Source organism: Mesocricetus auratus, unplaced genomic scaffold (assembly GCF_017639785.1).
Source record: "Mesocricetus auratus isolate SY011 unplaced genomic scaffold, BCM_Maur_2.0 Super-Scaffold_100015, whole genome shotgun sequence".
Lineage (NCBI taxonomy): Eukaryota > Metazoa > Chordata > Mammalia > Rodentia > Cricetidae > Mesocricetus > Mesocricetus auratus.
In genome coordinates, this window is record NW_024429198.1 from 50,567,016 (window position 1) to 50,589,511 (window position 22,496).

The 22,496-nt window shown below is 39.4% G+C and overlaps 1 protein-coding gene across 1 annotated transcript in view; it reads left to right on the forward strand.

Annotated features, from left to right (window-relative positions):
* Window positions 1-19,720, forward strand: part of Dsg1 (desmoglein 1) — a 33,709-nt gene extending 13,989 nt beyond the window's left edge. Inside the window, exons 5-15 of the mRNA XM_021234932.2 lie at window positions 408-552; window positions 2,942-3,108; window positions 4,373-4,507; window positions 4,799-4,984; window positions 7,267-7,526; window positions 7,839-7,978; window positions 9,459-9,809; window positions 12,175-12,311; window positions 12,641-12,713; window positions 14,308-14,516; window positions 15,251-19,720. Coding sequence (XP_021090591.1) covers window positions 408-552; window positions 2,942-3,108; window positions 4,373-4,507; window positions 4,799-4,984; window positions 7,267-7,526; window positions 7,839-7,978; window positions 9,459-9,809; window positions 12,175-12,311; window positions 12,641-12,713; window positions 14,308-14,516; window positions 15,251-16,285 — 2,838 coding nt within the window. The 3' untranslated portion in view covers window positions 16,286-19,720. The remainder of the gene's footprint in view (window positions 1-407; window positions 553-2,941; window positions 3,109-4,372; window positions 4,508-4,798; window positions 4,985-7,266; window positions 7,527-7,838; window positions 7,979-9,458; window positions 9,810-12,174; window positions 12,312-12,640; window positions 12,714-14,307; window positions 14,517-15,250) is intronic.
* Window positions 19,721-22,496: the final 2,776 nt, after the last annotated feature.

Sequence of the window (22,496 nt, forward strand, 5' to 3'; positions counted from 1 at the left end):
TGTGAAATAGTACATATTATAGGTCTTCTTAAAGGAAGCAGTAATAATCAAATAAACAGCCACAAAGCCACACCAGCACTTAAGAATGCCATATTGTTTTCAAAGTGCTCTTCTGACTCTCCCTGGCCATGTTATCTGTGCCCTTCCCCTGGTACTCTTTCTCTTGATTTTAAATATAGAAGCTGCAACATTCCCTCTATCTAATGTATCAGCTTACCTTTTTAAACTGGCATGCTATGCTCTTGTTTGCCTTTTCTTATTGATTATATGTGTTGATCATGTCTATATTTTAATGGGAAATAGTAATGTGGTATCCCTTAATCCTACGTGGCACCAAGACAATACCTCCATTCTGTAAGAACTTACAAATGCATAACTCACCAGGGATCCTTTTCTTTCATATCTAGATCTACTGCCGAGCATTGAATGCACAAGGCCAGGATTTGGAGAGCCCACTGGAGCTTAGAGTCAGGGTTATGGATATAAATGACAACCCTCCTGTGTTTTCCATGACTACATTTACAGGACAAATAGAAGAAAATTCTAATGCAAGTGAGTCACTGGGGGGACTACTAAAGAAACGATGTGTTGATGACTAAGTTACTGTTTCTAGGCAACTGGGCTGAGCATCATCAAGGTAAACATCAGGTGGGAGGCAGAAAGCATCCAGAACCAACAACTCAGAAAATGGCTGCAGAGTCAGCCCAGGAGCACCTCCAAAACAACAAGTGGAATTCAAACTCATGCCTCAAGGCCGAGCTCCTAGGAGAGTCTTGCAATAAATCCCAACAAGATCTGCACAGTAGGGGCAGGCACAGAGGGATGAGAATTTTCTCTCTGCCCTAGTGTGTTGAAAAGCAATCCCACTCACGTGTGATCATCATCCTTACTTCCACTTTATTGTGTATCCAGATGTAAGAAATGCACCTCTTTATAGGAGTGCATAAATAAGGTTCAGGAGCATCTCCATGTCTTTAGTCAGCAAGCACTGAAGAAGTCCATACTCATGCTTTGCAATCATTCTGACATGTATCATAGATTGTTACCCTATTCTGCTGAAGAACCCCAAAGAACTCATGCATGGTAAATGTGATCACCCCTACTGAACTTTTTAAAGGTCATTGTTTTTACACAAACCAAGCCAGGCACAGGAAGACAAATGTCATGCATTCTCACTCATTTCCAAAGCACTCTTGCAGAAGGATAGAGGGAACAGTGGTCGCTAGAAACTGGAGAGCAGTAAATAATGGAAACACGAGGAAGTTTATTATTTTAAAGTCACCCAAAGGTATCTGTTCCAACTAATCCTCTTTAATGCTAAGAGCTTTCTTAACAACAATAAATGCCAAGAAATCATTGCTGCCCCTTTCCACTCAAGCTATAATGAGTGCAGTCTTCCCTTCCTATCTTTTGGATTTGGCTCCAGGAACACTAAACATAAAGAGATGTATGGAACTTGCATCCTTTTACAAATGTTGCCTTGTTTGCATATAACTCGCATACATCCCTCCATAGGTTTATAATTATTTCCAGATGGCTACAATGCCCAATACAATGTAAATGTCATATAAATGTTTATCATCCAGTGTTTCTTAGATAACAATTACTAATGACATGAAAAGGCTTTTATATACTCAGTCAAGTTCTTTGAATTTTTCCCACTCATTATGGGTTGAATCGTGGGCATGGAACCCACAGCTGCAGAGGGCCGACTGCACTAGTTCTGTTTTGTAATCATTCTGCTCACACTCCTGGGTTTTTTATACTGGAAATATATTATAAATGCAATTACAAGTGGCTCACTGTGAATATTTGAAACATATCTCTCAAATGGTGAGCTGGTGCAAACTAGGTAGCACTAAAGAATCTATTCTACTGTGGCATTTCTCTGTGAGGGCTCTGACATCATTGAAGTAGAGTAGCTACTCTATGTCTTCCTGTACCTACACATTTTTTTTTGTTTTACGAGACAAGCTTTCTCTGTATTGTTTTGGAGGCTATCGGTCCAGCCCAGCCTCGAACTCACAGAGATCTGCTTACCTCTGCCTCCCGAGTGCTGTGATTAAAGGCGTGCGCCACCACCGCCCGGCCTGTACCTACAAATTTAATTACCAAGCACTCAGTCATCTAAGTGGGACAGGAGACTAGAAAGAAGAGGTGAGAGGGGGAAAGAGAGAGAGAATTCAGCACAAGGGAAAGAAGAGAGAAGAGAAGGGATAGGATGCCCTGGTATACTGGCAAATCATTTTGGAAACAATTTAGAGAGTAGAACAGAATTCCAGTTGATGAATAAATCTTGATAGTTTTTCATGCCCATTAGTGTCATTCATCAAACTACTTACTAGATTAAGAAGGAAGATAAGGACAGGAAGTACATGTGATTAAACAGACATTTCCTGTAAGCTCCTAGTTACACTGCACCTACACAAGAGCCAATTTCAATCTAAACCACAATGCCACTTCTTAAATGCCCAAAATGGACAATAATATTCATAAAAAGCATTATTCAGTAGACATATCAGTCAATATTCTCACTTGCTGTTGAATTCTTACATGAGTGTGGTGTTATTACAATTCCCATTTATAATTGTGGGAAGTAAGGACAAGATCATACAGTATAAATAAGGTTAGATAGCACAGTTGGGAAAACATTAACTTAGTTTTAATGCTATTTTCTTTCACCGTCTTATTCATAAGAAATTATATTAGAATAAGAAATAGAGTCAAAATGAAAGACTTCTTTTCCCCATCAGTAGTGTCTAGGCTCCTATTCAAATATGTCTTTTTTATCAGGACAAAAGTAAAGAAAGGAGTTACTATATTGGTATGTTGACACTGTGCAAAGAGAAGAAAGTTGAGTGCACCCTGCATGAACAGAGATAACATACTGAACTGTAATAATGTTCATTGTCCAATTGTGGCAACTGCCCTTGCTTTCTAGACACACTGGTCATGAAACTTGATGCCACCGATGCAGATGAGCCAAATAACTTGAACTCGAAGATAGCTTTCAAGATCATAAGACAAGAACCTTCAGAATCACCAATGTTTATCATCAACAGAGGCACTGGAGAAATCCGAACAATGAATAATTTTCTAGACAGAGAGGTAATTATTCTTAATCTTAAAAGATTTTATGTTCAAAAGGAGATGATTCTAAAAGTAAAGTTACTTAAGAGAGAGGAACACTAAAAGAATGTGTTCAAAGTTTGCATATTGTTTATTATACTTATTTATTTGGGGGGTATGGTCATGTGCCTGCTGTGGTATGCTTATTAAAGTCAGAAGACAACTTCAAAGAGCTGGCTCTCTCCTTCCATCATGTGGGATATCTTTCAAGCTGTCAGGCTTTGTGGTAACTACATTCACCTGCTGAGCCATCCCACTAGCCCTATTTTATATAAAAATTTTAATTTAAATATTTTTATTCACAATATATTTTGATTATATTATTTTCCCTCCTCAAAATCCTCCTAGATTCCTCACCTCCCTATCCACACAATCTCCTCTCTCTGTCTCTGTCTCTCTCTTTCTCTCTTTTTCTCAAGAAAACAAAGATAGAAACAAACTAACAAAAAAGATAAAAATATTAAAATAAAAAATTCACACACAAATAGAAATCTATTTTGTTTTGTGTTGACACGGGCCCCTGCCCTAGAGTATCATTGATAAATCTAGCGGCATTCCATTGCAGAAAACTGTTTTCTCTTTCCCAGCAGGTATCAGTTTCAAATTGCTTCTAGGTTAGGGGTGAGACTTTATATCCACTTCTCAGTACTGGGACCTTGGAGAGTCCAGAATACCCATAATCACAGGGAATTCTGGAACCATGAAGAGATGTGCTGAAGTTACATCCATAAATGGGAAATATTGTGTTTATGCACAAGTCTAAGGAAGGTTCCATAACTTTCAGCAACTTCTAAAATTGGAGGCAACACTGAACAGAATAAAAAAGAGAAACATCATCAGTGACTCATTTTCCCACCTTTCCACCTGCCACTAGACATCTCCTTATTTGCCCTGAGTACTCAATGGTGCCTTGCTCATAACATGGAATTTTCATCTCACGTATCCTTGATGAACCATATCTTTCTCCTCTTGAACATTCTGGCCCTTTAGAGCCTTCTCCTCCCTCTGGACACTGAGTAAGAAATGAAGTCTTTAAGAAAACTGTTGCTTCTTTGAAATTATGCTGGGTAAGCATCACTAGAAATGGAAGTGACAAATCTATGGGTTTTCACCTCTGTTACCTTATTTTCTATTGTGGATTTATGTAAATGTTGAGCCAGTATTTTAAAAGAGCTCTACATAAGACAGACTATCTATGCCTGATGTGTCACAGCTAGTAATGAATGTGTGTGTATGTTTTCAGCAATATAGCCAGTATTCCCTTGTGGTGAGAGGCTCAGACCGTGATGGTGGGGCAGATGGCATGTCTGCAGAATGCGAGTGCAACATCAGAATCCTGGACGTCAATGACAACATCCCATACTTGGAGCAGTCATCTGTAAGCATTTGTTCTTGAGAACTCGACTTAATGATTTTACATTCCTTACATTCTAATTCACATAGGAACCCAGTCAGTTTTCAGGCAGACTTGCTTCATTCGCTGTCTACAATACCAGTGTAGGCACACACTTCCTCTTGAATCATTTCTCCAGTGGGAAGAGTGAATTTGAACCATGAAGTTTGCAATTATAAGCAAGGATGTTGTTTCTGAGTAGGTAACTGTGACCACGGACAGCCGGGCACAGGTTCTCTGCCCTGCTCTGCTCTGATATCCTGCCTCTTGTTTCAGTACGCCGTCAGCATCGAAGAAAACGCAATGCACTCGCAGCTAGCACAGATCAGAGTCATTGATTTGGATGAGGAGTTCTCAGACAACTGGAAGGCACTCCTTTTTTTTATCTCTGGAAATGAGGGAAATTGGTTTGAAATAGAAATGAATGAAAGAACAAATGTGGGAATTCTAAAGGTTGTCAAGGTATGGCATAATTATCCTAAATAATGTGTCTCTCTGACCTTTTCTTTTACAACGCATCAAAGTTAAAATGCTTTAAAATTATATAAACTATAACTATCTTTAACATGAATATATATGATTATATTGTTTCAGGAAAAAAAGCATTAAAAATTTGAAACTCTCGTTATCAATACAGTCCTTATTTCTACATAAGAGGGTCTCAGACAGCAAAATATAATTAACCTTTAAATTTAAGGTCTTGCTAAGTATTTATTCAAAGAGTTATTTTGATAATTTTTATTACATGCATGTGTGCCTGAACCTGTGTGGAGTGTGGGCACATGACTGTAGGGCCCCCAGAAGCAAGATGCAAGTGTATGCCCTTAATCATTCAGCCGCCTCTCCAGCTCCAAAGTCAATAGATAAACAGTATTTTCAAAGGCAGATTTATCGTGGTCTTAAAAAAATCTGCCCATGCACACATAGAGGTTTTGATATTATGCCTTAAAAATATCCACCATATAAGCTAAAAGTTATTATTCTTCCAGAATGCTAAAATTAAATCATTGTCATTTTCTAGTGTGTTCTTTATGGAATTGAACTGTGACAATTGTAGAATTATAGAACCTTCATACACCCATCTCACTGTGGCTATGGGCCAAGGCTTATTTTATTTCTCCTCTGTGTCAACTGTCTAACACATCACATGCAGTGGACTGTCCTCTGAGATGGAAGGGTAAAAACCTGATTCCTGAGAAGCCGATAGTAAAGTTTTCACCCTGTGACACAAGACTCAAGGACAAAAGTTTTAAGTCTTCAATAATTGCTCATGACTGTATGTGATGCACATAATATGAATCATTCATGATACAATCAGTTCCTCTTCATCTACTTATTCTTCCATCCTGCCTGCAAAAGCCCCTCCATTCCCGGGGAATTCTGCCTTTTAGGGTAGACCCACAGTTCCCCCAGCTCTGTCACTCTGATCTCTCTACACTTATTCTTAGCGCTGGTGCAGTCTGTAGTTCAGAATAACCCTACAAAGCTGATTTCCAATGAACTCAGTCCCTTCCGTCTGAAAGTGTGGGCTTATGCCTCCCATGTCTCCAGAATTTCATTTACTGAAACTATTTCCAGTTCTGGTTGTCTCTCTCAGCACACCTTGCAAATTAGGTTACATTAAATTCACATTGCAAAAAAAAAAAAAAAAGATGGAGATTCAGACAGCTTGTACCTTGTTCTAATTTTTGGCACAGACACTTAAATCTGGCTTCCTTATCTATTAAATTCATTTTTCTGTGATATTATCTAGCACTGGATGCTGGGGAAATCGATTTCTTTTTTTCCCTTCAATTTTATATTACTCTAAAAAGTATTCACATTATTTCTTCTTAATACCTCTACTGAAAACTAGGATAGTTCTCCCAACTATGATAGCATATAGTAAACCCTTTATTATAATTACATAGAAGTAATACAATTATGATGTGCATTTATATGTATGCTATACACATATATGATATAATTGGTATTTTAAGTTGTAAATAAAACTATTTCAGACAAAATTTTAGATGAACAGCAGAGCTCAGTGTAAGGGTATTTTACTTACAATAATCATAAATATTCAGAAAAATATATTTGGTACACAGGGAACATATCAGCTATTTGGCAATTTTTATGAATTATAGATTTGGGTATAATGTCCATAATGAAACTTACTACTTGATTATTTTATATAATGAAATAATTTTTGGAATATATTAAAGAAAATAAGGATTTCTTCATGTATTATATACACACATACATATAAGTATGTATATGTGCATTGACATTCAAAAAGTCACACTAAGGTGAATTTTCAAAAATTCTTCAGGGATAAAACTAGTAAAATGATCAGATCTCTGATATATTTGACTCATATCTTATTATAAAAAGGGCAACTTTCTCAGAAGTATACAATGCTGTCAGCTAACAAATTATTGCACTGCAAATACATGAATTGGATCATATGTTGAATTTAAGTATTTAACTGCTTTGGCGAGCAATTAGGATTCATGTTCTATGCTTTCAATCATTTTAACAAAAGACCCAGAACAACTAGATGTTTTTTATTTGCTGTATTTACACGTGTCTACCTTTAACTAAATACCTAACAAGTAAGATTAGACTACATCATATGGATTTATGTTCAATTATATAACTGAAACAAGAACACAGTAAATTACTTCGACTAGTCTCAAAGGATTTCTCTGTCCTCTGAAATGTTTTCTTACAGTAAAACCAATCCTTTCTGTGTTTTCTAGCCCTTAGACTACGAAGCCATGAAGAATATGCAACTTAGCATTGGTGTGAGAAATGTAGCTGAATTCCACCAGTCCATTATTTCTCAGTATAGAATCACAGCAACTATGATCACTGTGACTGTGTTGAATGTAATTGAGGGCTCAGTGTTCCGGCCAGGTTCAAAGACCTTTGTAGTGAATAGTCAAATGGGAGCAAATTACAAAGTGGGAGACTTTACAGCTACCGACCTGGACACTGGCCTAGTTTCAACAAATGTTAGGTAAGAATGGCATTTTCCAACGGAAGTTATAATTTTAGGGGATCGTGAGAAGGGAAGATGGCAATCTCAGGGGAGCGGTGAGGGGAAGGGAGTGAGTGTGACATGAAGGGGAAGGGGAAGGGAGGGAACCAGCCAGAGGAGGACAGAAGGTAGGGGGGAAGAAAGATGAATGAGAGCAAAGTACGTGGTACATGCGTGCGAAAAGACACAATAAATCCATGATTTTGTATGCTGACCTGAAAGAAGTCATTTTACTAAGTCTCTTCTTAAAAACAAATTGCTTTAATTTCTATTGTATTCTTCTCAATACAGATATGTAATGGGAAATAACCCGGCTGACCTGCTGGCTGTTGACTCAAGAACAGGCATAATAACTTTAAGAAACAGAGTTACGATGGAACAATACGAAACGCTTAATAAGAGATATGAAGGAACAATACTGTCAATAGATGGTAAGAAATCAATTTAACTTTCTTCTAGAGAAAACTGAGCATAAATATCCTCAGGTAATTTAAACATGACTATCCTATTGTAAAGAAATCCCCTTTCCAATAAAAGTTGTTAACATCGAGCACTGTATGCTCAAACCTTCAATAACATGAGGCTAAGACCTTGAAGGCTGTGGTGAGACTGAGTGGCTGTCATGTCCCATCACTGACTGACTGTTGATCTTATAGAAGTCATCTCACCCATCTACACCCCAGTTTTCTGAAAAATGGGTCAGTAACAATATATTCTGACAAGTATAAATAGCAAAACATGTAACAATATCATGAACATCATTGAATACATGGGGATAGCCTTTAAAATTAGATAAGCAGACTTAGAACTATGCCCGTTGCCCATCTCCAGAGATTTTATTTCTTTTATTCAGAAAGTATGCAGCAAGTCTTTAATAACTAAGTGCCAGCCTCTGTCAGTGAAAGCAAGGCTCACAGCTTCACAACAGCACAAACCAGGCTTTACCCTTATTCCTATCTGGTGATCCTGCCTCCAACAGTCTTTGGGAAAGTGCTAAAGATAGAAAGCTGATTGAACAGAAATGCTGGCACAGCACTGCCTTCCCCAAGTACTATTAAAAGCCATATATTCCCAGGCAACTGAGGAAGGCAACTATAGTCCAATTGATACAAAATTATGTACCTGTCAGAAACCATGTTAATCAAATGTGTACATAAGCATGAAGGAGTGTGTGCAGTTAAAGTAAAAACAAAACAAAACAGTTCCTCAGATCCTGTTCAAAGTAAGATGGACTATAATATCATATCAGTAAATAAACAACATGAGCCTTATCCCTAAGGATAATTGATCAGGAAAGAATCTACAAAGCTATCATTATATACTGATGCTCTGGGTTAGCTTCTGGTTTCAGCTCACAACTGTCTGTGTTTTTACATTATTCAACTGAGATGTAATATCTAACTAGCGACACTCTAAACGATCCAGCATTGCTGGTGATAATGATTAGGCTAGTTATAATAACACAGTCGTTGACTGCCATATAACTTGAGTAGAAGGACTAAGGAGATGGATTGCTGAGAGTCCCCAAAACCCCCACTAAAGGGACATATCTTTGGACACTTGTAATCTCACTGGCAATGGGGAGTCGACCCTGGGGCTGTGTCTTTTGCTAGCCAGTCAGCCTAGTCTTTTCTCCAGGAGTCTCAGCCCACTAAGGGCCCCCGTACAAAACAAACAGAAAGCAGATAACACTTGAGGATCCTTAACTGAGGTTACCCCCCAGCCACACACAATCACGCATGCACGACAGTCACACAGACTGACGCGACAGTCACACAGACTGAGGGCAGTCACTGAGTTGATGAGAATAAAGACAGGAACACGTTGAGGTGGGCAAAGAAAGTGGTTCTGTATTTCTGACCATTGCGAGGATGTGTACAGACGGATATTCCTCTGCGAACTTTGTTACAGATAATCTTCAAAGGACCTGCACTGGGACAGTCATCATCGACCTTGATGGCTCTGGCTGGGTGACAGGCACAGAGACCAACACAGGAGATGGTGGCAGTACAGAAGGCGGAGGTGGCAGTACAGGAGGTGGTGACAGTACAGGAGGAGGTGACACAAGTGAAAACACTTCCACTGAGGAAATGCAAGTCACCACGGGATCATGGGAAAATGGCGACAATGGCGACAATAATGGCAGAGGTCCCTACGATAATGGTGATGGCACTGGCATTGACCGGCAACCAGGTGGAGACAACGTTCACTTGGGTCCTGCAGGCATTGGGCTGCTCGTCATGGGGTTCTTAATCCTAGGGTGTAAGTACTCCAACATATCCTTTGGCATGGGTCTCTCAAAAAATAAGATGGGGAAAAAATAAGAGTTTTCGTTCTTGGATGAATATATCTTACATCCACTTACATTGTGTAGTTACCCAGAAATGTTTGTGCTTAGTATTGAATTCACTGGGAGAGAGAAATCTACATGTAAACAGCCAAGAGCCTGAGAGGCATGGCATTGAAATAGAGAACTCCCATGGGGAAGAAATCAAGGCTGTGCCAGACTGTGTGGTAAGGGATCAGGCTCAGAAGCCTGACTGGATCCTGGAGGATCTCAGGCATTGTAAAGCTGCAAAGTTTAATAAGAGCCAAACATGGCAGGTGTTCAAATTAACAATGTATGTCTTCCAAGGATTGCCTAATGATTCCGAGTTTTGCTGTTGTTCTTGCAAAATAATTACTGCTACTTCCCTACAACTGCACTAGATGATGGAAAGTTGCCACAGGTGAAGTCCATGGAACATCCTGGGACCACTACAGTGGCCTTAGTCATGAACAGAAATGCAAGCATAGAGTCCAATGGATGTGCCAGGCAGACTTTAACATTGCCCTGGATTATGATGGAAACGGGGCCACAAAGGGGGTAGTATCTTGAAGCCTACACACTGACATTAAGTTAACACAAACATTGGTTGACACTCCAGGCAGTTGGGAGGTTGCGGCAGGAGGCTCACAAGTTTAAAACAGGCCTGGAAAATATACAGCAGAACTCCAAATAAATAGATACAGAAATGTGAAAACTGCCATTTTCAAGCGCAGAATCATAAAATCTTGGTAGAAAAAAATCATGCCTCATAAGTTTAGCTAATTATTCACAAACTGTGTATTGAGATAACTCACGTGCAAAGTTTTAAAATATCATTTCTGCCTTCATTTCTCTCTTTTCAAAAAGATATTTTTATTTTATGTTTTGCCTACACGTATACAAACACAAAATGTATGGGCCTGGTGCCTGCAGAGGCCATGAGAGAGTGCCATGAATCCCTTGGGACTGAAGCTGTAGGTGGCTGTGAGGGACAGAACCTGGGGTCAGAGCCTGCATCCTCTGCTAGAGTTCTTAGCCACTGAGCCACCTCCCCAGCTGCTGCTCTGAATGAGTGAACAGCTGCAAATGAATACTTCTTCACTCTGTTTCCTCTGACTTTAGACAACTCACCTTTGAAACATTTCATTGGCATCGATCCATCCAAACCACAGAGAAATTTGGGCATGCTGAGAGAACAGTTTATAGTTGAGCACTCTCTCTTGAATTTGAAACACACTTCAAAAAACAATGAACATTCTGTATTCAGTAACAGAAATTCATCCCTATTGGCCCACAATAAATAGAAATAAGGACCAGGAAAAGTTCTAAGAGAAAGATAATGAGTTTAAAAATACATTTTTTTCATCAAAATCAACCAAATAAAGGAAGATGTATGAAATGTGAACGACATGAGAAGAGATGTCCCTCCAAGGTTTGCAGCCAATTCTTCGTTTTACTGAAGCAAACTAGATACCAAAGAGCTGATGGTGACCACTATAAGTAACAGCTAACTTTCATTTTCACTTCCCCTAAAACCAATGTTCAATATCAGAAGGCGTGTCTAATAAATGCTTTCGATGTTACCCACAGGGCTTTGGGTCAATGACTCCTCTCCCAGGTTACAGATTTCCAAAACAAGTAAAACTCACCAGCGTCTTTCCCTTTGCTTCCTTTCTATCCTCCCCTCTCGCCCAGGTCCTTCTTAATTTCCCTCTGCTATTTACACATCCTTTCTTTCTATCCATCCATTCAAAATGACCTAGCAAGAGTCTTCGACAAAAGCAAATACGTGAGTGAAAATCTCAAACGGGTTAGAAAGAAAAGACGCTGCCCAAGGGTGATAGTCTCTATTCATGTGAGAAATGTTTGGAGAAAAGATGTCTCTGTCGGGGAAAAGTATAGCCTTCGTGAGGATAATTGAGTGAGTGACTGAGAGTTTCCTTTACAACAGAAAAAGAAAGATATGTGAAAATGGGAAAGCAAAGACAGACATGCGGTACCCAAAGTGCTGCCTGAATTCAGCTCTTTTCAGTCTCTGCTGCTTTCTTGAGGGATGATGGGGAAAGAATTAACCATTGTAATCATGATTTTATCCGCAACTTTAATGCTATAAAACAAATTAAAAATTCACTGCAGTCTGGTGCTTCCAAGCTCAAGCTTATTTGGGAGTCTGACATATTTTTAATTTGTAATTCTGGCATTTAACATGGTGATTTTTAAATTCAGGCATCTAGGGAATTCTCATTTAACGACTGAAAATCAGGCTGTTGTCTTCCAGCACAGCCCACTGCTAACCCCTTCTTTCTTTCTCTTCCTCAGTGGTCCCATTCTTGTTGCTCTGCTGTGATTGTGGAGGTGCCTCTGGTGGTGGAGCTGGCTTTGAGCCTGTTCCAGAATGTTCTGATGGAGCAATTCACACATGGGCAGTAGAAGGCCCACAACCTGAACCCCACGATGTAAGTGCTAATCTTTAAGAATGGGATTTGGGGACTCACTAAATCCCAGTCTCCAGACATGCCCTCCGATGGTGGAAATCATTCAGTCTACACTATTCTTGGCTCTTCGGTACCTAATGAGGAAAGGAGGAGGAGTAGAACATACATTGAAACCCAGTAGAAGTTACCAGTGAAGGCTTAAACATGAGATTCAATTTTTAAGTAGAATCCAAAAGCTTCCTAAATAGTATTCTTTTAGGAATTCTGTGATAGTTTTAGAATACAAACTATACCAGTGGAGAAAGAAAAGACTCGTTACTAATAGGACAATGTTGTCTCTTGTCTTTTAGGGTATAGCCACCATCTGTGTGCCACAGATGCTACCTGGTAATGGCAACATTATAGAATGCATTGACAACTCAGGTAAGAAAGAGAGGAAGATCCACTTTTGATTTTTTTGTTTTGTTTTGTTTCACTTTACCTTTCCACTTTTTACAGAGAAAAATATGCTCATTCTTGCCATGAATATAAATACTGACCTATAAAAAATCTTTCTAAATTCTTAAATTGAAAGCAAAACACTTTCAAAGCCTTCCAAAACCCTCAGCTAAGGTTGTGCACACACAATGGAGTTTCTCTTTGCATGGTGTTATGATTGTGTATCTACAACTCATCTTGAACCAAATGTCTAGACTGATTTCCAAGCAGAAACTAGAAGTTACTACTGTAATAAAAAGAACAATTAAAATAACTTCTTCTGTCAATAGACAGTCTCATTATGTTATTTTTTAGAAATACTCTTACCATTTTATCCTTTTAACAGCAAATATTACTTATTCCATGAGTTTTCCTTTACTCTTTTGAGCAATTACTACTTTTTAAGGACTTTGTTGTTTTTATTTTATATGTATGAGTGTTTGCCTGCTTATATCTTTGCACAGTATGTGTGCGGTGCCCTCGGAGATCAGAACGGGACATCAGATCCTTTGGAAGTGTAGTTACAGAAGGTTGTGACCTCCTAAGTGGGTGCTAGGAACCAAACCTAGGTTCTCTGCAATAGAGCCACTGCTTTTAACCAATGAGCCACCTCTCTAGCCCCTGTATAATTACTTTTCTACTTTGAATACTCTAAAATGCACCAGATTTAGGAATGTTTCTGTTTTATAGAATTGGATTCAATGGTCTGTTTATCTCCTGTACAATAGGTCACCGGTCCTGCTTCTCTTCCTGATGTGTCCATTTTTGTTAGTGTTGCCACTATCTCCCCATACAGAAAACAGATAACCACTGGATCACATCTGCTCCATTTAGTTCCCAGTTGGTTCCTGAGAGCCATCAATTTATCAAAATCACCAACATATATTTGTGCATTGATTTGTCATTAAGTGTAAAGTAGCATGGACGACATCAAGATAATTGGAATATGAAATGTGTGCTTCCCCCAAACTCAAATTAGAATGCTGTGGCCTGGGGCATGCATCCTACTGTGACACTCGCCTTATGCTCACCTTTTATGTCACTCCCTCAAGCACATGTCATGCTCCTTCCCACCCCTCACAACCAAGTGCCCCCTCAAGATGCCTTCCAGAAGCCTTTCTTCTCATTATAACCATGGCCGCTTTCAGAAACTCAGGGGTCATGGGCATCCAGGAACTCACTGGGCATATACTGATGCTGTTACTTAACTTTTAAAATTAGAGCTGCTTAACTCAACTTAATTCAGTTTGAAATCAAACTGTTCAGCTTACAAATTTTTATTATTTCATTGCACTTGTATCAACACATCTTATAGAACAGCCTGCCAACTAGTAATTAAAACTAGCAAATGCATCAACATCAGTGCCTTATAAATATTATTTGGAATTAAATATCATAATTATCCATCCTTTGTGCATCATCTTAATATCCTCTCGACTCACAAACACACCTTGAAGGAAGAAACTATACATGATAGTGAGTTAGTTTTTCGCTTATACTGCACTAAGAATATTAAATTTGATGTGTTCAATGTCATCAGGAGTTTATACAAATGAGTACTGTGGCAGAGAAATGCAAGATCTGGGAGGAGGAGAGCGAACAACAGGATTTGAACTAATGGATGGAGTTAAAACATCGGCCGCCCCCGAGATATGCCAAGAATACACAGGAACATTAAGAAGAAACTCGATGAGAGAATGTAGAGATGGAGGTCTCAATATGAATTTCATGGAAAGTTACTTCTGTCAGGTAAGGTTTTCAGTCACATGCTTTTCTCTCCACTCACCATCTTCCACGCTTTCACCAACTCTCCCGAGGGTCTTAGCCCTCTCGGCCATTTCTACCCACCTTCCAAGATTCAGGTCAAGTATCACCACCTCCCTGAAGCTTTAGCAGGATCCATGTTTATTCCATACTTTTATGTGTTTTCTTCTTAACACAGTTTATAAAAATTATCACTGCTAAAAATTATTAGTTTATGGGTACTATTTTCAATTCAACCCATGAATTATTTGCATGATATTTCCAATAAAACCTGAATCCAGAATCAAATTTTTTCATTTTGCCAAAAAAAATTTATCAAGACCATCAGCAAGGTGGCCACACTCACCTTGCCTAAATGGAAAATGTGATTGTAATCCTGGGACAACCCATCAACTATCAGTATCCCTCTGGACCAAAAGCAGTCCCTCCTACTAACTCTTTTGTACACACTATTTTTATTTCCCTACTTCTAAATTAGGGATAAAACAGGCATGTGTGGATTTTTTCATATGAATTTTGTGTTCAAAGTGCACTATTTTAAGCAAGTTCACCTAAAGAGAATTTTAAAATCCAAAATGTACTGGAGATGCAGCTAAGATAACTTCAAACTGAATTCTTTCAAGCATCTATGAAATCGTGTTTAAAGTAGTTCTAGCAAATATTAGACACATTTAAAACATGTTGTTACTGCTTTTTCCCATTTTCCTGTCCAAATTCAGAAAGCTTATGCTTACGCGGATGAAGATGAAGGACGCCCATCCAATGACTGTTTGCTCATCTATGACATTGAAGGTGTAGGCTCCCCTGCAGGTTCTGTGGGCTGTTGCAGCTTCATTGGAGAAGATTTAGATGAAAGCTTCCTGGATACCTTGGGACCCAAGTTTAAGAAGTTGGCAGACATTAGCCTGGGAAAAGAAATAGACTCATATCCAGACCCAGAACCTTCTTGGCCTCCTCAGAGCACCGAACCAGTGTGCCTCCAGCAAACAGAGGCAATCTCCCCACATTTTGGCACTACCACAGTAATCTCTGAGAACACCTACCCCTCCGGTCCCAGTGTACAGCATCCTATGCAGATTCCTGACCCTCTAGGCTATGGTAATGTCACTGTGATGGAGTCATACACCAGCTCTGGCACTCTGAAGCCCTCTGTCCACTTTCACGATAACCGACAGGCTTCAAATGTGGTGGTGACAGAGAGGGTGGTGGGCCCCATCTCTGGTGCTGATTTGCATGGGATGTTAGAGATACCCGACTTAAGAGATGGATCAAATGTTATAGTGACAGAAAGGGTAATAGCCCCAGGCTCAAGTCTGCCCACCACTCTGACCATTGCTAATCCTAGAGAGTCTTCAAATGTGGTTGTGACAGAAAGAGTGATCCAACCAACTTCCAGCATGATGGGCAACCTGAGCGTGCCCCCTGAGTTATCAAATGCCCACAATGTGATTGTGACAGAGAGGGTGGTTTCTGGGGCTGGTGTGAGTGGAATGAGTGGCACCACCGGGATAGGTGGAGTTGGAGGCGTAGGTGGCGGCAGCCTGGTTAGCACCACCATGGGTGCTGGTGGAGGGGGCTTGAGTGGGGTTGCGGTAGGTGGAGGTGGGACCCTGAGCAGCATGGGCGGAACAGCCACTATTGGCCACATGAAGAGTTCTTCTGACCATCACTTTAGCCAGACAGTTGGATCTGCCTCCCCTAGCATGGCTCGAAGTCGAATCACAAAGTACAGTACAGTACAGTATACCAAGTAGTCAGGGTCCCAAGTACTGTTCACCATCATCATTGTGATTTACATTCAACTCCTGCCCCCCCAATCTAACAGTGCAATTTATGATGCAGAGAAGGTTAGAGGAGACCTGTGGAGGAAGGTGAGGAGCCACAGTGAGAGTAAGAAACGGAAACATCACACGGGGAGAATGCTCCCCGCACTGGTAAACTTTCTTATATTAATACGAAAGAAGTAATGACAGTGAAATTGAGCAGTCTTATTCGTGGCTATGTGGTCTACAGGGTTTTTGTTTGTTTGTTTGTTTGTTTGTTCATTTACTCTGTGTGCCCTGTAGGGTATCACCAACATGTTGAATAAATAAAATGTGGTTATGTAAAAGCAGTGGCTTTAAATGGCAATTGGAAGAATTCTTCTTGCTATTCAGAAATTTACCAAAACAGGTTTCAATGTGTAGCTTGTGGTCACTTAGGTGAGGAAAATCTGATATTTCCTTCACTTATACCTTGTCTGTGTCATAGGTAATAAAAATTAAAAACCCTCCTATGGGCTAATGAAATTATAACTACATAGTTAATCATATAAGAAGATCCCAGTTATTCTCATCTTGACCACATCTAAACTGCATTTGATGGAATAATTTTCAAATTAAGAAATATGTTCTAGGAGGAAACCCACAGACAGTAACAATAGGGTGAGACTTATTTGACACAAACTGAGCCTGAATCTCAAAATGGGGTCTCAGTTAAGTCTCCTGTTGGAGTCAAGAACTTTTCAGGTTCCGGTTGTGTTTCATAGGTGTGATTTTGAAGAATGTTGCTTACTGGGGAGGATGTAGGACACAATGCTCACTTTTCTCTTTACCACTGAAGTAAATTAATAATAAAGGAAAGTTTCCAAGCTTACCTTAAACTAAAGCAAGTGACCACGATGTGGCTACCTTCATCTGTGTTAAATCACCTCCTAAGTACCCAGACAGGGTTGTATTGCATCTTCAGTGCAAGCAGTAAGGGACATTCCTATGCAGCTCTTTAGTGGACCATTCCAAAGCTAAAATAATTTACTTATGCTGAGGTGTGGGGAGGGTTGGGGGGAGCCTGCAGTGTGGCTAAGCTTTGAGGGAATTTTTAAGGGAATCTAAGGAAAAAAACCGGTTTTATAACATGAAAACTGTCTTGAGTGGGGAATGTTAGAAAAGGTTTGTTCAGTAAAGGAATATCATACTATTCGATGCAATTGAGATCAGTGCTTTTCTTGAATGGTCCTCTGCTGCCATTTGGAAATGATCAACAGGACCCTTTCCTAGAGTTGATGTTACCTCAGAAAGAATGAAACAGTTACTGGACAAACCCAATTACTTAACTAAAAATTTTTTATACACACAACTTTAAAAGTTCTTTATTTGATTTGTCAATAATCTCTTGGCTTCTGAATGTTCTGACTTAAAGACAGTTTACAAGTTATGGTATGATATATTTTTCTAGCTTTGAAATTTAGTAGTGTGCTATTTATTATGTGTTGTTTCTGTGTGTTTGCCATATGATGTTACCTGATTTAACAATCACTCAGAGAAAACAAAGCCTTCTGAGAGACAGGTGCATTTGCTATTGCAAGGTAGAGGAAGCTTTTCTTGTTTTTAAACTCAATGTTAAAATAAGGGCAGTAAAGCCAAATGGGATATGGCAAAATAAAAACAGAAAATGCTGGTCCTGGAGTTGTGAATTGCATACAACTTTTAAAGGTTTGTTTTTCTTCTCAATATTAATTTCTTAGGTTGTTACAGAATCACAGCATCATAATACAACTTCCAGTCCTTGTCAGAGATTTAGGAGTGATTGACTAGTCCAGCAAGAGCTACTTTGTTCTATATAAGAGCAAATGTGGTGAATATTGTAAAAGCCACAAAATGTCTAATTTTAACTGTGTAGAACATGTAAATTTTTGTTAACATGTAGTAAGCCAAAATGCAGAGGTGTAAATAAAGTTATTCAAAGGGAGTCTTGCATATTTTTCTAACATTTAGGGTAATGCATTGAGGATACGTAATTTTTTAAGAAATAAAACTCAAAAGGTATTTGTTGAAATATACTTGAAGATGCTTCAGTTTGGAAGTTTGAATATATAGAAATAATATAGTCTTACTTAGATACTTACTTACTTTCTTCTTCCAAAGGAAAGGTCCCTAACTACAGAAAGTATATTCATTGTCTTGGTGTGATGTATCCTTGTATCTTTACTTAGATACCTGATGAATTCCAAAGATTTTTTTAGAGATTGTTTAATAAATGGCAATATGGCCACCTTTAGTAAATGAGATTAGCATTCATCAATTTATATAAGACCTGCAGAAATAAAATTTTAAATGGAGAAAATGTCTCCCATATTCCTAGGAAAGCTAAATTGAGATCAAACTATTTCTTTCAAGGTTATCCAGCGTGTTTGGTTCAGTCCTACATTCTACAATATATTTTTTAATCATTACACCATTGAAAGGCAGTTGCTCAGGAATGGCCACAATCCAATATCTGGCTTTCTGAAAAGGTAGTCCCTAGGGACAGAAAAAGATGTGTCACAAATTCTTTATTTTTGAGTATGAGCCAAATTAAAAGCTCAGCTGATTTTGAAATATAACTTCAGAAATGTCTATCATGTGCTGTTTACCTCCATTAGTGTTCTTGGATGCACTACATTTGTACAGAAATTTTCACAAAAAAATGTATTCTTGATATTCTGAAGTCCATCTGGACATTTGTTCAACATTATCTATAAACACTGTAGTGTTCTATTTCATTCACTGTAATGTGCTAACTGAATTTTAATTATGTATTTTCAAAAATCACACTTTCTATATTAAGTAAATGTTTGCAGTTACACCATTTACTTCTGAATTCATGCCAAGATTTCGTTGACAGCCAAGGTACAGCTTGCATGACTTTAGTCTCTTTTGGAAAGACACTGAAAATTCAAGTAAACTCCCAAGTGCTTAGCATGCTTTCATATGTGCTTAATAAGGCCCAGCCCTGGTGTTTGTAGGCTCCATTACACATTGCCCGGGGTAGTCATAGTATAGTTCTCACACCCATGAAACTCAGTCTGTCTCCTACCTCCAAATTATTCACCTTTGTTAGGACAAAGCTCAAGTAGATCAACCAAATACTTTAAAGTTATGAATAATTTATTGTTTAATTATCTATATTCCCTTCCATCTAGCTGTCTCTGCATAAACACATTATGGCCAAAATGTACTTACTTTAGCATATTTTTCTTACACTGTTTTCCAAGCATTTGAAATTCTCATATCCACTTCTTGCAGTGTTTACAGATAAGGTGCTTTCTTTCACTTATAAACATTTGGGAGTGATATGGTTGCTAGCTCCTTGCTTCATCATCTGCTGACTATTTTAAGACAGTTTGTAATTTCCGCATACTTGTGTTTACAACAATAAAATGATGGATATGCCTCTATTGTCTTTCCAGAATTATATGGTTGGGGAGATTTTAGATTAGAAGTAAGAATTAAAATGTATCAAATCCAGCTATTATTTTAATTCCATATTCAGGGAGATAATTATTTTTACTGTCACAATATTTACATACGTTTTCATTCTCCTTTGCTTAGCTTCCTTTCATTTTGTGTCTTCCGATAGGCATCTTCTTCCCAAGACTGCATAGTGACGACACAGAGCAGCCGTCCCCAGGTGGGGTAGACACACTCCCAAGTACAGATGACAGCAATAGCAAGGCTTGCATTTAAACTTTTTTAAGAGACAGTGTTTCTTTTACACAGAAATATTTCTGGAAACTAGAATGCTAAAACAGCAATCCCCTCCCCTTAGCCCCTGGCATTTTCTGGGAGTCTCACAAACAAGACTATTAGCTCTGTGGACAGTGAAGGTATCCCAGCTTTCTGCAACCCCGCCATCTACACTTGCACCTCAGCAATTTTAAGCCTACGAGATGGCCCACAGGAATCACCCCATGACTTCACTGAAATTCCTTAGCAGCCTTTTAAGATAATAACTTCATAAATCACCCAAATGCTGCCTATGACTGCTGTAAAGACCAGGGAGTAACCTACAGGCATCCTCTCAGGCACACCTTATTCTTTCCCTCAGTGTCTCCGTCTGTGAACTGACTTTCTTAAATCTGTGAAGAAATGTCTTTTAATAAACTCCAGCTCTGCTTTATGCTGGCTCATTTTCAAATTGTTTTATGTGATAAAACCAATCATCAGGGTTTACCCAAGACCACAAATCTTTGGAGGACATTTTACCTTCAAACCGCAACACTCTGGCCTGGACAGATCATGATGGAGGAGGCTTTCATTGCCACCTTAAGAGACTCCCTGGCCTGTCCCTTCCTGTTTGGTTTGGGTTTCTATGTCTCTTATGAAAATACATTAATTATACATAATAATGATATTTTCATATGCATGTATAATGTTTTTCAGTCATATTTAACCTTCCTCCCACTTCACTCTCAAGCCCCAATCCTACTTTCACTAATCTCCTTCCTCATGTCCTCTGGCTTCCTTTTTACTTTCATGGTGTGTGTGTGTGTGTGTGTGTGTGTGTGTGTGTGTATCTTTCTGTGTCCATGTGTGAGTCTGTGGGTATGTCTGTGAGTGTGTCTGTGTGAATATCTGTGTATGTTTATGTATGTGTGTATGTGTGTGTGTATATGTGGGGGGGGTGCGGGTGTGTATCTTTCTGTGTCCATGTGTAAGTCTATAGGTATGTCTGTGTGTGTGAATATCTGTGTGTGGGGGGGTGTATCTTTGTGTGTCCATGTGTGAGTCTGTGTGAATGTCTGTGTGTGTGTCTGTGGGGGGGGTGTCTTTGTGTGTCCATGTGTGAGTCTGTGGGTATGTCTGTGTGTCTGTGCGAATGTCTGTGTGTGTCTGTGTGTGGGGGATTGTGTGTGGTTATGTGTGTGTGTATGTATGTGTGTGTCTGTGTTTATGTGTGGAGGGTAGGTGTGTCTTTGTGTGTCCATGTGTGAGTCTGTGTGAATGTCTGTGTGTATATCTGTGTAAATGTGTGTGTCTCTCTCTCTGTGGGTGTCTGTGTGGGTGTGTTTAAGTGGTTGTGTCTCCGTGTGTTTCATTGAGGTTGGCTATATGAGCACAGGTGAGATTTATTTACAGGAGTGTGGGCACTTCGCCAGTGACTACACCACTAAAGAAAACATGTCTACATGTCCTATCAACTGTTAAGTGTATATAAATCCTCAGGGCAAGGGAGGGAGGGGCCTCATGAGCTCCTCCCTCTTCCATGACAGACTGTTGACAGGCCCAATCTTGTCCAGATCTTGTAAAAGTAACCACAGCGGCTGTGAGTTCAAGAGGTCAATGGCTATGCTATGTCTGAAAGGCATTGTTCTATACCATTCCTCACCCCATCCAGCTCTTCCATTCTTTCTCTCTTCTGCCATGTTCCCTGACCTTGAAGGGATTGATACAACTATCCCATTTACGACTAAGACTCTAACAGTGCCTTATTCCCAGTACTTTGACCAGCTGTGAATCTTGGCAGTCACCACTGACCACTTCAGAGAGGAGATTCTCTCACCAAAGCTAACACAGCACTAACCTCTGCGTGTGAACATAGTTATGGAGAGGATAATTCCATGGATTCATCATGTCCCTTTAGCAAAACAGCAGCAGCTTTTCCACTAAGCTCTGTGACCTCCTGGCAACAGGCTTTTCATTGTATTTACAGTACCACAAAAGTACAAAGATTCTGTAACAATCCTGACATTGCTCAAAGTCCAAAGCAATCTCCTCTCTCTTTTACCCCAAGGCTCCCCTGGAACTTGCCATGCAGCCAAGGATGGTTTTGAACTTGTGATCCCCCTTCTTCCACATCTGACATGCTGGGATTACAGGTGTGTCCATTATGCTAATTTTCTGTGGTCTGGGGATTGGACCCAGGGCGTCACGCATGCTAGGCAAGCAGTTCACCACTCCATTCTCAAGGCAACCCCCTAAGTGTGTACCACTGTAAAACAAAATGACAAGTTATATGGTGTCAATACACAACTAGTAAAAATCCTAGTTCCAAAAGGGAGAAGTAGAGACACAGCAAGAAGAGACTGAACCAAAGCAAGACTGAATCACACAGGAGAGCAAACATCAAATCCTACCCCTGCATGTCCAGCATCTGAGGCTCATGATGGAATCGTCTGGGCTCCAAAGGGCAGGAGTAGCTCCACCCTTATAGTTCTGCCTCCTATAG